This window comes from Thunnus albacares, chromosome 23, assembly GCF_914725855.1.
Source record: "Thunnus albacares chromosome 23, fThuAlb1.1, whole genome shotgun sequence".
NCBI classification, from domain to species: Eukaryota; Metazoa; Chordata; class Actinopteri; order Scombriformes; family Scombridae; genus Thunnus; species Thunnus albacares.
The window spans coordinates 5080001-5096376 of record NC_058128.1 but is presented as its reverse complement, the minus strand read 5'-3'; the positions used below and the strand labels follow the sequence as shown (position 1 = coordinate 5096376).

Sequence of the window (16376 nt, the reverse complement as noted above, 5' to 3'; positions counted from 1 at the left end):
AAAACCAGCAAGGAAATATGAGCGGTGAAGCAAGATTTGAAGAAGGTTGGCTGAAGATGATGCAACAGTTTTGTTGCGAATACCTGACAGATTTCTATATTGTAGAAAGGTTTTTTGTTTTTTTTCTGAAAGTTTGCCAAAAATCTGACCCTGGACTTCACTAAATTATTGTAGCTGCTTAACTGCTTCATATTTTCAGGTAGCAACACATTGAAAACACCATAATGGCACGTCTTTGTTTTGTAGAAACTGCCAGTTTCGTCTAGTGTGATATTTTTACAAGATACATCTAATAAATGATGTTGTTCACCAGTGTTGCTGAAAGAGTTATGGAATTAATCAATTACTCTCTTAAGAAACATCACATTCACTCTTTCTGCTGTAGATGTAAATGTATGCGTTCCTGTTTTTCCTGAACATGGTCATTCAATGCATGTCACATGAGAATCCCAAGGTCCATCGACAAAACGTGGGCCTTCATTATCAATGTATACAAGACTCCATTGTCATTATGAGGTCATGGGCTCAGGATTTATCCTCCATAGACCTCGGTTAATGTTACCTAAAGCCAGTGGCTCAGGGTCATAATGTTATATAATAAAGAATGTCTAACATGGACTCTATACAGGAGGAAGGTAAAACACATCATTTCCAGCCTCTTATTTGATAAATAGACGTATTCTTGATTCAATCATCTGTTTTTTTTTCTTCAAATTTAACCAAAGTAACACAATGGTGAATCAAATTATGTCCATTGCATTTTAAATTACGTGCTGTCGTCTTTTCTCATTGAAGTGCGGGATATTTTTTTTGTAAATCTAGTTTAAAACCATAATAATGTAGCTGCACACTTGCTAACAAACACATACCTCACATTACATGCAATATTAAACAACTGCAACACTAATTGCATATTAAAACAGAGTCACTTTCTTTCAGTTTCACATGACTACATCGTAAACTGAGTACGTTGATGTTTTATTAATGGGTGGATGTGTTTGGTTTGGCGAACAGGAGGGTTTGAAGCAAATGAAGAGCTTTGATTGCACAATCGCACATGAAAACACGTGTTGCAGTCTTGTAACCATGTGGCGATGGCTTCCAACCCCTTGACGCATTTTCACTACGGCAGCTGACGATGCCTCTGCACATGGCGAAGACAGGTGTTTGTAAGCCTTTGGCAAACATAGAGGAACGTACACATGCAGTTGCTCGCTATACGTACTATCATCGCCCGTGTTTTCAGTGATGATGGTCTTATGTTGTCACGTATGTGAGCTGTCGTTCTCGGCTTAGATTTCAGTGTTGAATGAGATTGGATGTTGACAAGTTTTTGCGGTTTGTTTAAGTGCTTGAAATGCATTTTGGAAATTAGTCTTTAAGAGTCTTAAAGGGTAATTTCACCCAAATTACAAAAAATACATATTTTCTCACTTACCTCTAGTGGAAGCCATGCAGATAGTTTTGGTTTTACTTGTCTATATTTTGAGATATCTGTCTCAACAACATGCTGTCAGCTTTTTTTATAAGGACTATTTCTTCTGTAGAAAGTAGTTCCAATAAAACTGTTGACACTGAGGTCTGTGGATTATTCAGACTTATCGTGACATTGTTCATCCAATCAAATATGACTTTTGGGGTGAGTCACCACACCGGTCATATAAAAACCACACTTCACAGTTTGTAGCTGACAGACAGAGAAATATAGAGAGAGACAGGAAGAGATGTGTGTTTAGAGTTCATTCATCTCTCCCTCGTCCTCCTCCTGATCTAACAACAGGTTAGGGAGGTGTGTGTGTGTGTGTGTGTGTAGCGAACAGTCGTCTATAGCTCCGTATCGCGCTTAACTCTAAGCCCCGTCCACTTTTTAGCGGTCCAATTAAATGCGAAGGATTTGATTTAAATCCTCCTTGTAACTGTACACCGCTCATACATGCCGTTTCACTGGGAAATACGTCACAGTACATAAGCTAAAGACGCTTTAACTTACGTTTCACGGGACCTTTAAATGTGTTTTTCAATGCTTTTGAGCACCACAAACAAAATCCCATCCATCTCCATTGTATTGAGGTGGAGGTTCAGACAGATATCTCTAAACCTGCATGGGGAAATAAAACCATCTAAACCAATATCTGCATAGCTGGGTCCAATAGAGGTAAGTTGGAAATATGCTCTTGTGTAATTTAGGAGAAGAGAGTCTTTGATATGGAGGACACAATGCGAGACAAAGAGTGAAATATATGATGTGCTATTTAGAGAAAGAACTTGGTTTCCAACTTGGTTGGAAGAAAATCAGGGGAATTGTAGGCATGCAAATTATTGAGATGTCTTTTTTTATCTTGTGTGATGCTGTTGTCAGTTCATAAAGGTGTTAGATTTGGGTCATCTGAAACAACAGCTCCGAGCATCCCTTCAGGACTGCGATGGGAACGCAGACGATTATGATGCAGCAGTTGGTTATATAATGTTCTGTACAACCCCTGTTCTGCGGAGGGTCAAGTGCGGTGAAACATGCAGCGTCGTCCCCACTCCTGGGACGCTGCGAACCCCGAGGCGCTGATGTAGGATCAGCCTTTCCCATCCGTACTCTGACCTCGGTCCTTGCAAGTAAACATGCAAGCTGACCCCCGAGCAGAGCCGCAGGCCAAGTCCCACCCACGCCATACACTTACCCTGCTGTATGTATGCATACTGAGCACTTTTTTTTTTTTTTTTTCCCTTCCCATTGACCCAGATACTCATATTCTTCCCCCAGAGAGCCGCCTCTCTCAGTCTAAGAGAGGCTCATTATTTTACCGGAGTGCCTCCCCTCTTTTTTTCTCCTATGGAGGAGGGAGGAAGTGGGGCAACCTGGTAGACGTGCTGCACAGGGGTACATTCAAACCCACTCTGGTTTCCATGGGGAGGCATACTGGATCCACACAATTAATGCAGCGTAAAATAGAGTCAGCAAATTTGCAGCAAATTATGGGCTGGTTCATTATTACCAAGCTATCCCCACGCGTAATTGCACCTCTTCAATATTGGCCAACTCATTTGATTGTAAATCATCTAACTGGCCATACTTTTATGAAGTCATCACACTGAAGCATGTGTGATATTGTGTCGTGTGCAGTTGATACACGTCGAATCATGATTGGGCAATGTATTTATTCGCTGTACAAGTATCAGTGCATTGATTATATTCCTCATTTTGTCAGGGTAAAAATCCAATAAACTGACATTTGATCTGGTGAGGTGACAGACACACAGACACAGGCAATTATTCTACTCCCTGTCACAATGATTGCCATGTAAACAGTTTTATTACGGCATTTACGTTACAGCGTAATTTCCTGTGAATGTGAGCTTCTTGGTCAATGCAAAAGGTAGAAACCTCTTCGAAATGAACCATTTTGTTGTTTGTTTTCTGTGTGACATAACCTACTGGAGAACCAAGATCGAGCAAAACAACCAAAATCTTATTGTAAACGTGTATATTTCACCTTAGAGCACCACCTAGTGTACAAATTCTCTTGTATCTGACACAAAAATCTGTTTTTAAAGTGTATCCTCGCCACAATAGGCAACAACAACGAGAGAATTACAGACAAAAACATGAATAAAAACAAATAATAACAATATCACCTGGACTAATCAATAGCATCTTTGCAGTTATTGGCAATTGCTGCAGTTTATCATCACAGTTTGAGCAAATTTTCAGTGTAATTCATCTCGCCAGAACAAACTGTTTGTGGTCCAATGTGCAATTAAAATGGGTTGATAGCAAAGTGGTGGAAAGTAACTAAGTACATTTACTCAAGTACTGTACTTAAATACAGTTTTAATGTAATTGTACTACATTATTTCCATTTTCTGCTATTTCATACTTCTACTCCACTACATTTTGCAGGCAAATGTTGCACTTTTTACTCTACTACATTATATTTGATACCTTTAGTTACTTTGCAGACTGAGATTATCAATATAAGATATAATCAACAAATAAATTAGGATGTATCATTATAGATGAAGATAAAATGAGACTATATTGATCGGCCCATCCCCTACCGACTGCAACATTAACTATACATTAATGCATCAATAATTATAATGAAATATAGTAAAATGTATTATTCTGCATAATCAGTTCTTTGACTTTTGGTACTTTAAGTATATTTTGATCCTAATACTTGTGTTCTTTTACTTAAGTCACATTTTGAACGCAGGACTTTTACTTGTAACAGAGCATTTCTACACTGTGCTATTACTACTTTAACTTAAGTAAAAGATCTGAATACTTCTTCCACTGCTGGATATCTTTAACAATGTACTTATAAATGATGAAACTGCAAATTAAAATCTCTACATATGGCAGGAGACTATATGGTAAAGTTATGTCCAAGATGTCTTTAATGAAATAAGACATTTTTAAAAGCATCCTGAGGGTAAGATACAAAATCCTTAATGTTAACAAAGCTCTCTAATGATTAAAGGTGTTAAATTATGATTAAAGATGCTCATTAAGAATGTTTTGTGGTTGAAAATGAAGGATATCAAATGGTTAAATATAACTAATATATAACTAATATATAGTATAAGTACATTTTTCTTGATTGAGGTCATCTGCGCCCATAATAGTTAAAGACATGCCCTGGTTAGACGCACATCTATGGCTGAGGAGATCTAATAGTTAAAGATCAGCTGCAGCGTTATGCGCCACGCCTCCCCGACTCGGCACCTGGCTCTCCAACAGCCCGTCAGTTGCGCTGTTGCAGAGCGGATTTTCAGACAGTACCGGCGGAAGAAAACCAGGAGGGAAAAAAGCGAATGGGGGAGAGGAAGAGGAGAATGTGACAACTGCTGGATGCGGACAGAGTGTGTGCGGCTGGCTAACACTGCCTTTAGGGAGGCCTCGGCTCCTGCACCTGTCCCTCTCCGTCTCCGCGGCCAGGCGCAGTTAGGGCGAGAGCGACGCTCCTTTATTTATCAGGCAGGGCGCACAGCGGCGGAGGCGCACACACACACACATACACACACACACACTCACTCACATACACGTTACTGTACCCACACACACACACACATATAACACAGGGCTGGCAGGCAACATGACTTCATCCTACAATCTGGATTTTCTGCCCGATATGATGGTGGAAAGCCGCCTGCTTGTTCCCGGAGACAGAATGTGAGTTATCCAGCTTCTCTCCTTTTCTCGCTTGTCATTCCTGTTTTTTTATGTGTGTGTGTGTGTGTGTGTGTGTGATTTTTTTTTTTTTTTACTGTCCTGAAAAGCAGCTGTCCGATGTGGAAATGTTGCTCCGCTGCTGGATATGTGACTGGAATCGGGGTCAGAATAAACGCTATAGCCGGCTTGACTATATCTCAATGTTACTGTGTTAGTTATGGCTTGTTGTTATTAATATCCGTCGATAAATTGTACGGGGATCGCAGGAGCGCCCGGGGCTGTTATCAGCTATAGACAGGATGGTGATGAATGAACGCCATTATGGTGAATTAATGCTACCCGCCGTGAATAAACCTTGTCTTTATGAAGCTGTATTATCTGCTGTATGTCGTCAAATTGTTGTAACCCGTCAAGTCGACACTCAGAAGCGTTTTTTTTTTTTTTTTTTTTTTTTTTTTTTTGGAGCGTCGGCTTCCACATCTCGCTCCGTGGAAATAGAGGAGGGGAAGTTGCTTTGATTTTCGGCAGCCGCCCATTATAATTTCTCTCTGGGTCTTGCTGGGCTTAAAAGCGGTGTGTTCGGGACTGTGAAGCCGGCGATGGGAGCGCACCATGCTGAGATACATAAAGAGGCACAGAGTCGATCTCTCTGTGCTCCCTCTTTTTTTTTTTTTTTTTTTTTTTTTGGTTTGAGAAAAAAAAAAAAGGGCAGGGTGGAAGACAGGAGTGATCTCAGTCACACACGAGTCTTGGTTTAACTCCAGTATATAGAGGCGTTTCTGCGCCTTCACATCGCATGTTATTCTGCACACTTTGGATACTTGGTTGAGGTGAAATGCGTTAGGAAAATGTTGGAAAATGCACAGTGAAAAAAGAGCAAGAGAAGCAACATAGAGGCTTTTTTTTTTTGAAAACATACAGGAATGCATGGATGACTGGTATCCCGTGTGTTTCAATTGGATTTGCTGTAATTCAGTTATACTCCGGAATTTCTAGAGCAGGGACAAAGGGAGGTTTTCATCCCGACATCATGGTCATGGGGTTTTTTTTTTTTTCCACAGTGCATGTCCCACTTATGTCCCCTCAGCTCACAGCGCCTAGTTGTTGATGGATCGTGTTCTTTTTTTTTTTTTTTTTCAGTGGAGAAAATATACTGTGCTCTAGTCCTTCCTTTCATCCTCTTACGGGGCTTTTTTTTTCTCCTTTTAATGTGCAGGCTACATTATGTTCGGGATGGTGCACTTAACTTCTGGTGACTCACGGTGTATAAAGAATAGAACAAATGTAATGAAGTGTGAATGTGTGAGTGTGTGTGTGTGTGTGTGTGTGTGGTGGTGGTGGTGGTGGGTGGGTGGGGGGGGGGGAGGAGGGGGGGGGGTTATGAATAAACGATTTAATAGACTCATAATGCAGGGGAATTTGGGATATTGTGCAAATATCACCAAATGTATAAAAGCAGGAAGCTTGTCATTATAATATGTTGGAGTTGACTTACAATAGAAACTTGTAATTTATTGAAACATTAAAGATATATTGTATCAGCAACATTTAAAAATGCACAAAAATAGATAAAAAAGATGAGTAGCCTATAAAAATTCCACATATGGTGACCATAAACTAGCTATAAAATGAATATTAAGCACCGCAGGATAACTACAGTTCACTATAAAGATATAATAGGACTATATTATACTATATAGGAGCAGTATATACATACAGTCTATAAGACACTATAAGTGCACTCTAGACATATTGAAGATGTTATTAAACATGTCATATGATGTTACAATATATATATTAGTTTTCCTATGACAATTAAAGAAGCATAAATTGAACAACTTGTAGACATATTGAATCTGTGACACACAAGTCAAACAGTACTGGGAACCACTGTCACCATGGTAATATTATAGCAATGTACTGCCGGAGATTATAAACACCAATAAGTGTTTCATGTTATATAACTGTATAAACTCCAGACTGACTGTTCCCACCGCTACAAAATAAGACCAGGTCGTGCACTTTACCCTGAAGTCTTCCTCCATTGACTCTCCGTGTAGTCTATTACCCAGACGCTTGTGTGATGAGACGGCTTTCTCATTAATCATTGTCATCAACTCTGACAGCGTGGGCCCAGTGTACAACCGGCGGGGGTGGACGAAGAAGCCATCATACTTCCAGCCACCCTTCCCTTTTTTTTTTTTTTTCTTCCTCCGTCTGATGTGTCTTGCATCACCAGTTGCGGGTATATCTGCCCCGGAGTGAAGGATTTATGAATAATGTGTGTCGCCACCATTAGACAGGCCTATCTGTGCCCTCTTACCCAGCCGGCGAAGAGGCGGACAGGTTGAACCAGATAGCGCTTATGGAGATGACACTTTATATTTACGTGAACACGCCTCTTAAGCCTCGCTATTTAGCTTGCGAGAGGTGCTCTTGGTGTTCTTCTGATTTTGTTATATGTGTCAACCATGTTTAACGGCACTATTTTCCCAGTCGCAGTGTAAGAATTTGCATTCATGCCACCTCCACCCCCCCCCCCCCCCCTCCATAGCTTCCTTCCATGTGGTATTTTCCTGAAATCCTCTCTCTTCTTCATCCCATACACATGTGATCAGGTCTGGTATTGGCTGCATTCCCCTTTTCCAGGCCTTTTGCCGCTTCCTGTAGCGACTCTTCCCCCCTCCTTCCCGCCGTTGAAGGCTGACGGCCCCTGACAACATCAGACTTGACAAATATTAACTGAGATCATATAAGATCTAAGTGGAACTAACAGTCTAATCTCTCTCTATCCAGTCCTATCAGGGCTGGAAAACATGAAAAGGGGGTAAGTGGGAGAATCAGGAAAAATGGAGCAAGACCTCTGCCCCTTTCCTTTCCTCTCTAACTCCAACTCCGAAGCCTAGGCTGGGGTCTGTCTCTGGGAAATATGTGACCCCCCTCACCTCCTTCGACTATGTATGTGTGTTGAATCCCCATCTGGTATAAAACTGTAAAGTTCTTCAGGGTCTATCACACTTCTAGGCTGCAGTAGAGGCGATTGCTGCCATGATTTCTTCTTGGAACGCCACATAATTTAGCAAATATATATAGCTAAAATCAGAGTAAATAAAAACACAAGGTTGCTAGCTTTAACAAGCACACAGCACTCAAAAAGAGAGACTCACAATAATGCTTGAAAATGGCACTTTCTCGTCAAGTGTGTACACAACCCGCCGCTTACACAGACGACCCTTTGCTTCTCTTCGAGGGGGGAAAAAACGTATATCTGACCGCCGATTCTCTTTTACGACCGTCCCACCCAGCTCGTCCCCCTTTACTTCCCCTTCCTGACCCCGACACCCCCACCCCCCCCCTCCAAATATCCCATCCGAGCCTGAAAGGACACAAATCATGAAACCAACAGCTGAAAACGGTGGGGGGGGGGGGCTGTGACAGACAACACTCACTCACATGAGAAATGTATGTGTGTGTGTCCGTGTGTTTAGATGAGGGGTTTGGGATGGGCAGGGTTTTAGAGGGGGGGGGGGTAAAAGAAGGCTTGTCTGTATTAATTTTAGAAGACGTGATACCACAGCTGATAGTTTATTCAATTCATATATTTTTTTTTAAATTGTAAATTACAAAACGCTTCCAAAAAAAAATAAAAGTAATAGAGTGCTGCCTTTAGCAAGTTGCACTCGTCAAAGCTTGTGAAACAGCATTTGATCAAAACACACTAAAAGACTTAAATAAAATCCATTAAAAAAAAAAAAAAAAACAATTTCTGCTGAGACGCATTAAATGTGTACTGAACTCCTTCCAAGAATTAATGCAAAATCAAAGGATCCCTGCAATATTTATACTAAAAAAAAAAAAAAAAAAACAACCCCAGTTGCAGAGATTTTTCCTATCATCAACATTTTCCATTTAAAATAACACAATTTAGAGCATCGTGATGAACCTTGGTCAGACAAAATCAAGTCTTCAACCTCAACAATCAGATTTTCTCACTAATACATTAAGGCTCGTTAGACTTTATCTCCCAGGTTTTCAAGTATTCTTTAGTCCAAGGCTTCAAAACAATGAGGATTTTCTTTAAAATAGCACAAAAACCTGTATTTTTCATAAAGTCTGCTACAAAATTAGCTCATTTCTGGCTTCCAATAACAACCCAAAAAATCCTGCAAGATCCTGGTGGGACTGATACGAATCGATTCAAGAGCTTCACATGGACGATCAATTTAGTATTGATCGATTGCAGATTAAACTTGTAATGAAACAAAAACTGCATCTTAACCATCATACAGAATGTAGATAACACTTTCTGGCTAATTTATGGCTCGTATAGATCAAACTGATACATCAGACTAATCCTAGAAGTGAAAAAAATAAAAAATAAAAAAGAACAAGAGAAGAAAGAAAGATCGAGGGAAGGAGCAGGGTGAAAATTGACATGGGCAGACTGGGAGAGGAGATTTATGGTGGGGTGGGGGGGGGGAAGGTGTGAAAGGGAGGATGAGGAGGAGGAGTGATGGTTTGACAACGTATGAGTCCCTGGACAGACAGCTGGTCGGATTTGACTCGTGTCTTATCTGATGTGGAGATTAGAAGAAAATGAGAGGAAAAAAAAATTGGTGGTTGTGCTGGTGGTGGTGGTGATGGTGTTATCTTTCTCCCAAGCAACAGTGAGAAAGGCCTTTTCATTCTCCATTATGAGGATGACACACACAAACACACACAAACACACACACGCATATAGAGAAATGAGGAAAAATGCATCAGCAGCAGCAGCAGAAGAAGAAGAAGAAGAAGAAGCCCTCCGTCATTTCAGTTATGACTGTTTTTTGTTCATAATATTGTTATTTAGGTGGGAAAACACGTACAGTATGTGTGATATATGATGTGATGGAGTCGTCTTCACGCATCACCAACTGCAACATTGTTTTATGTCGCTTTTTTTTCCCTCTCTCAATGTGTGTTTGTGTGTGTGTGTGTGTGTGTATGTGTATGTGTTGTGTCATAATGATGAATGTCTTTGCTCTGCTGGGGCTCAGGAGCAGTTGTCTGTGGCTGACACCGCTGTGTGTAGGTGGTGATGTATCACGACCGAGTGTCTGAGAGGTCTGTGTGTGTCTATGTGTGTCTATGTGTGTCTATGTGTGTGTGTGTGTGTGTGTGTGTGTGTGTGTATGTGTGTGTAAGGCAGGGGTGTGGTTGGGTTATGAGCAGGTATGTGATGAGGTCAATAAACATCTTTATACGTCATAATTGTGTGAAGACATATGGGTAGTTGGGTAGTTGCGGGCCTGGAGATGCACTTTTGCGTGTGTGTGTGTGTGTGTGTAATGTAAACAGAAGAAGAGTTTACAACACTGAGCTGCCATTTAAATGACCATTTTGAAAGGCAAATTAGACTTTTGACGGTGTAGCCAAACAGTCTAAATTAGAGGAAGCTTTTGCTAATGCAGCTTCATAGATATTTTATGAAATGACAGAGTGTAATGTCAAAGGCGTGCCTCGTAGTGATGAACCTACAGAGAATTATTAGCGACTTCTCGGCTTTACGGAGCTTTATAGCGAGTTTCAGCTCATGTTTAGGTGTCTGGGTGCAACTTTACTGTTTTGGTTCACTCTCAGAGCTCTCATACTGTCGTTTTCAGCCGCAGCAGGCAGCTGTTTTAAGAGAAAAAGCTCTAAAAAGCCACCGTACGCTACCTGCTCAGCACCAAAACAAACAGACACAGTTAGCTGTAGACTAGCTGCTGAACATAGTGGAGCATTTAGCAGCCAGATATTTCCCTCAGGAGTTGGTAGAGAGCAAAAACAAAGCTAAAAGAGAGTGAATGTTGGACTTACATTCACCAGGTGGACATAAACACAACTCTAAATGAATGATAATGTTGCTCGGTAACTGCTGGATGGTGGAAATAAGCAACTGTTTGCTAACAAGTTCAACATATCAACTTAAAATGTGTCAGTGTTGTGTTCACAAGCTGTGCAGGTCCAAGCAATGCAGCGAGCAGCCCTGTCGTGTGGTTAAAAGTCAGTTATGATTGAGTAGAAGGTGTAATCTTAAATATGCTTTATTTTTAGATAGGGAGGTAGCTAGTGGGGTAGCTTCCCCACCCTTCCTCCTCGCTAGCCTTTGCTCCACTAGCAGCTGGAACCAAAAGCGTTTTTCTCACAGCGTTTTTCTTTCATGGATCTTGCTGAGAGAGTGAAAAGTGTTCCCGGGGCTGTCAGTGTATATTCTAAGCTAAAAGCCCAGTATATCTACTACTGGACGGGCAAGTAAACATTGAACATCTCTTCAATTTAACCAAGTAGAACAATCAATTTGCTAATATGCTACGACTACAGTTTCCATTAAGCTTTGACAGTGTTTCTGGGAGCTGTTGTTGCTCAATGCTAACAAAGTAAATCAGTTTTCTTGGTTAAAGAGACAAGACACTCAAGGTGTTTTTTTTAGCTAGTACAAAAGAAGATATCATTGTGAAAACCCCACTGTATTAAAGAAGCTAGTCGATCTATGTGTCATCCAGAGACATTTGCATGGCTTATGTGTTTTAACAGGAAGTTGAACCAGTTTGTTTAAGGTGCAGCCGTATGATACGTTTTGGAGATTTAGGAAGCATATGTGTGTGAGCTCCTCTTCAATTTTCTGCCACCTACGGTTACCTTAAACACTTTTTTATGCAGAGATGTTTACTCAAAGGTTATCTTTGCACAACTCCAGCCTACCTTTTTTTTTTTTTTTTTTTTACGGCGTGACTCAACACTAGGACAGCGAACATGCATCTTGCTTAATCTGCATGTGTTTGTGAGTGTAATTTTACCTCCACCGGCTGATGATCTGCTCATGATTGCCTCATCACTCTTTTCTGCCTGTCAGCCATGTTGCTTTCAAGGCCTGTAACACCTGCTTCTTCCCCCCCACCTCCCCACCACATCCCTCTCTTGTCTCCTTGATTTTATTCTTTTCATCTTTTAAACCACATTTGTGTATTAATTGATTTGACTCCTCCAGAATGGTTAGGTGAGTTTTATCTTCTCTATCCGTCTCCCTCGATTCTTGCTTCAACAATACAAATGTTAGGGCTCTACCTCATTGGTTTGCTCATTCAAGTCAAGTACACCTTCATACAGCGCACATAAATACACATACTCTTTACCTTATGAATTGAGTTGTGCAAAGAGAGTATTTTGTGTGTGATTGTGTGTGTGTGTGTGAGTAAGAGTGTTGTGTGTCTGTGTGAGTCTTCTGTTTTTCTGAGAGGAGTAATTCATCACTTGGCCTTGAAACGAATGAAGCATGCACATGCTTTCAGTGCTGCATACACACATTGCCACCCACATAAATACGCAGAATACACACCACGTGACAAACCCACACATAAATACAGGCAGGCAAACACAAACACAGTCTCCACGTTGTTCACATCATGTCCCTGGGCTGTAGTGACGGGCAGGAAAATAACTGAATCCTATGAGACAAAGAAAACACAATGATGATCTCTCTTTCTCGCTTGGTTTATATAGGCTATATATCTCCTCATCATCTCTCTGCTTTTTTTTCCCTCCTTTTGTCTTCTCATCAATAGTCAACCATTGCATTTGTACTGTGCAGCGGTATTACTCTGCCTTGCCAAAGGGAAATCTTACCTGCACGTCTCAGTAGATTTTTTCTACCCCTCCTTTCCCCCAGGTGCCATGCCATTGGTCCGACGGCCCATTAGTCCAAAAGCCCATAGTCCGATGGCCCGTTGCTCCGAAAATACACACTCCCTTGACTTCCCTTGATCATTTTAACCCAAACCGTGATCTTTCTCCAACTCTAACCAAGTAATTTTCATGCCTAAACCTAACCAGACCTTAACCGTAGCACTGTCACACCATAAAACATCATTATTTTTTAAGAAGCACGCCAAAATACACAAGGATGTTAAGGGCAAAAGACAACAGAGGTAGCGTAATCGGGACGCCTAACCATAAATACTGGCAGTGCGTCATTATTGGTTGTCAAACACTGATGATGTTTATTACCCGACAAAACAGACTTTTTATACATAGCTGAGACATTTCACTCAGTATGACTCCGATTTAATAAATCAGCAGTTATAATATATACAATTATAATATATAGTTGATCGTTAAGCTTTACATGGAGCTAAAATTAATACCGAATCATGTTAAATGTTCTCCTAATGAGTTAGTGTCTGTTTAAGGGCTGTGAGAAATGATAAATTATCTTTTAGAAGGAGTAAATGTTCAGCTAATATGCTAACAGAGGTTTTCCTCCGACAGTAGGAAACAGTCGAAGACTTTATTTGCCTCGTCGTCAGTCATTTAAAATGTAAATTAACTCATCAAACAGACTTTTCACAATTCAATCAGTTCATCTGATAAATTTGGTGTCATGTTTCACAAAACAGAACTAGAAAAACTGCATGGACGTGCATCCTGACTGGCGCTCTAAATGTGAATGCATTTAGCTTATTTAACCTGTTAAAGTTAAGTATCAGTTGAAAATAAGTCATACAGTCATATGATATGATATGTTATCTGTTAAATTGAGCAATATGTTAACAGAGTCTGGAAAGTAGTAACCCCGGAGTGTGTACTCTCGGAGCAGCGGGCCCTCCTAGCAATGGGCTTTTGTTTTTTGGGATAATGGACCGTCGGACTAATGGGCTTTCGGGGCAGTCCCCTCTCCCCATCCCTGGCTTTATCCCTCTTTGGCCTGTATCTTCCTCTCTTTCTCTCTCTTCTGCACTCCCACTCTCTCCCTCTTCCTCCATTCAAGCATGCTAAATGCTTTACCTCTGTCAACTCTTGAGTCTGAGAGGAGCTCATTATTGTGGAGAAGGAGAGGAATTTGGGATTAGGAGCAACATTCATGGACTGAGGCTCTTGTTCATTTAAAAGAGCCATCAGAATAACAGAGAGGGATATAGTCACCTGCGTTAGTTGGCAGTATTATTTGCTAATCACTGCAGTTGAATGTTTCCCGCAGTTGTAAAATTTTTGGACGTGTACAAATGAATCAGCATTAACAATTATTTTAATTTTCTATTTTAATGTTATTCGTTTATAGACGTTAAATTGGGTAATGTGAGAATATTTTTAATAGTGCTGCAATTTGTCCTAAAACTACACTATCTGTAAGGTGGAAAAACATTGTTTTTAATATGTCCAATTGCATATTTGAGAGCACCTGATCATTTTTAAATTGATGACTTAAGTTTATTACCGTGTTTGTTGGCAGGGAAGGAAAATCTGTCGCTTACAGCTGTTTCAGGGTGTTTTTATGTCGGTTTGAGGCTTGGGAGCATTGTTCTTGGACATCGGGTTGTTACAGTAAAGGGTCAGTATTTCCGATGTTTTTGTAACTTTCTGAAACCGACCATCCAACAATCACGCCTCCCTTTCGCGGCGATTGGCGGCGATGAGCGGCAGTAGTAAGGCAGGCTTTCTCAAGCTCTCTTTTTTTCCTCATTATTCACACAAATACCTCCGTTACTTCAACACCAACTAGTGCAACACCACGAATGCCTTTTGAGGGGAGACTGTAAAAAGACTCACAAAGGACAGATATCTTGGAGTGAGATCAGGAAGGAAGTGGGATGCAGCCAACAGAGGCTATGACGACAAGTGTGACTGTTCACGACAGGTAACTTTTACCTCTGAACATGTACTTATCATACAAACTACTTAGTTTCAAGCATACTGAGTCATTTAGGGCCACCAACTGCACCCGAGGCAACCGTTGAATGTTGCTGTACAATCAGCAATCTGATTAGATTTACTATTACTCGTTCTGAAAATTATTCTGCTAAACTAAGCTGCCATTTTTGCATGAAAAGTTGCAGCAGCTGAAAAGTTATATCTTTAAAATAACATTACAATAATATCATTTTTTTTGTCAGCACAATTTGATGAAGCAAATATGCAAACATCAGTGCACAAATACTAAAAATCCCAGGTTCCCATAAGTATTTTTTACCAGGAAAAGACATTAAATTGTGACAAGTATGCTGTGGAAATACTCTCTGTTCCTACTGTTCAACTCTACTAATCACCCCTGGCCTTCACCCTTTCCTCTTAAGCAGTTATGCACATAGAGGTTTTTGCATACAGTTGCTGAGCTGGTTAGCTTGCGTGAGTGTAACTGATGGACCACGTGAGAGCTGGCCCGGTGACATTAGACAGCACTGAAACTTCAAGGGTCTGATCACATGGCAGGCAAAGGTCACAGAAAGGTCGCTACCACCTGCTATTGGCGTGCAGAACAGCTCCTGCAGTCCGAATCATACCTACTGGTTTTCATTCCAGAGACTTCAGGAGTTGTATTTTTTTCTGCTTTTTAAAGAAATAATCCTCCATGTCTGTATTGTTTGATTTAGTCTCACTCTCTAGTACGGATTGATTATTTCTGTGGCATCTTTCACTTGTCAAACAATCAGCATGACCAGTACTGTGAAGTCTTTTCTTTTTTTTTTTTTTCTCCAGGATTTATGATTGATTAACTTCAACTAGGTGGCACTCATTTTAATGTCTGCTCATTCTCATACTAACTACTATGAACAACAGGATTTAAAACCTACCAGACACTGAAATGTAATCATTTTCATGACTGGCTGAGTGGCAGGTTGAATCATTGTTGTTTGTGATGGTGCAATGAGATGGTGACAAAACTGCAATTTCCATGAAAGATGATGCATTATTTCTTCAACGTACCTTCAAATGCTGTCACACCGAGAAAGGAGAAGCGTCAATCTGCTAGTAGAGTACAGTTTGAAATGAAAACCGGCCTTGGGCCTCAATGGCACTTGGTTATCTCTATGATAGCGTATGGGAGAGAAAAGGATTTTTAATGGGATCATATTGTCCATTAATCTAGTCAATTTTTCCTTGTCTAACCTTTCAAATGTGAGTATGAACTTGTGATGGACTTATCAGTGTCTCCTTATCTTCTTTTTCAATTCTAGAGGTCTGTGAGATTGTCAGTAAACAGTGCTTCTATGGGTTTTTCTTTTTGTAAAACACATTTTAATTAGCGACTGCAGAGCGGTCTTTTATGTGTAAAAACCTGCGGTCTCGACCTGCGTTAAAGGAGCTGAACAAGAAAAAGGTTGTTTGTCTTGGATTAAGCTGAGTTTTAGAGTCAAAAGGTGTAAGTTTTTCTTCTTCAATCATGTCAAAAGCAAAAGAATTGGCACAAATATCA

The 16376-nt window shown here is 40.5% G+C and overlaps 1 protein-coding gene across 8 annotated transcripts in view; it reads left to right on the top strand.

Moving 5' to 3' along the window:
• The window catches only part of celf2 (cugbp, Elav-like family member 2), a 224305-nt gene that overhangs the window by 73918 nt on the left and 134011 nt on the right, over nt 1-16376 (top strand). For 3 of the 8 annotated variants that reach the window (XM_044344111.1, XM_044344113.1, XM_044344106.1), the window contains exon 1: nt 4765-5167. The exons of the other annotated variants lie outside the window; for them this stretch is intronic. In XM_044344111.1, coding sequence (XP_044200046.1) covers nt 5091-5167 — 77 coding nt within the window. In that variant the 5' untranslated portion in view covers nt 4765-5090. Of the gene's footprint in view, nt 1-4764; nt 5168-16376 lie in introns of those variants that run through there. 8 annotated transcript variants of the gene reach the window in all.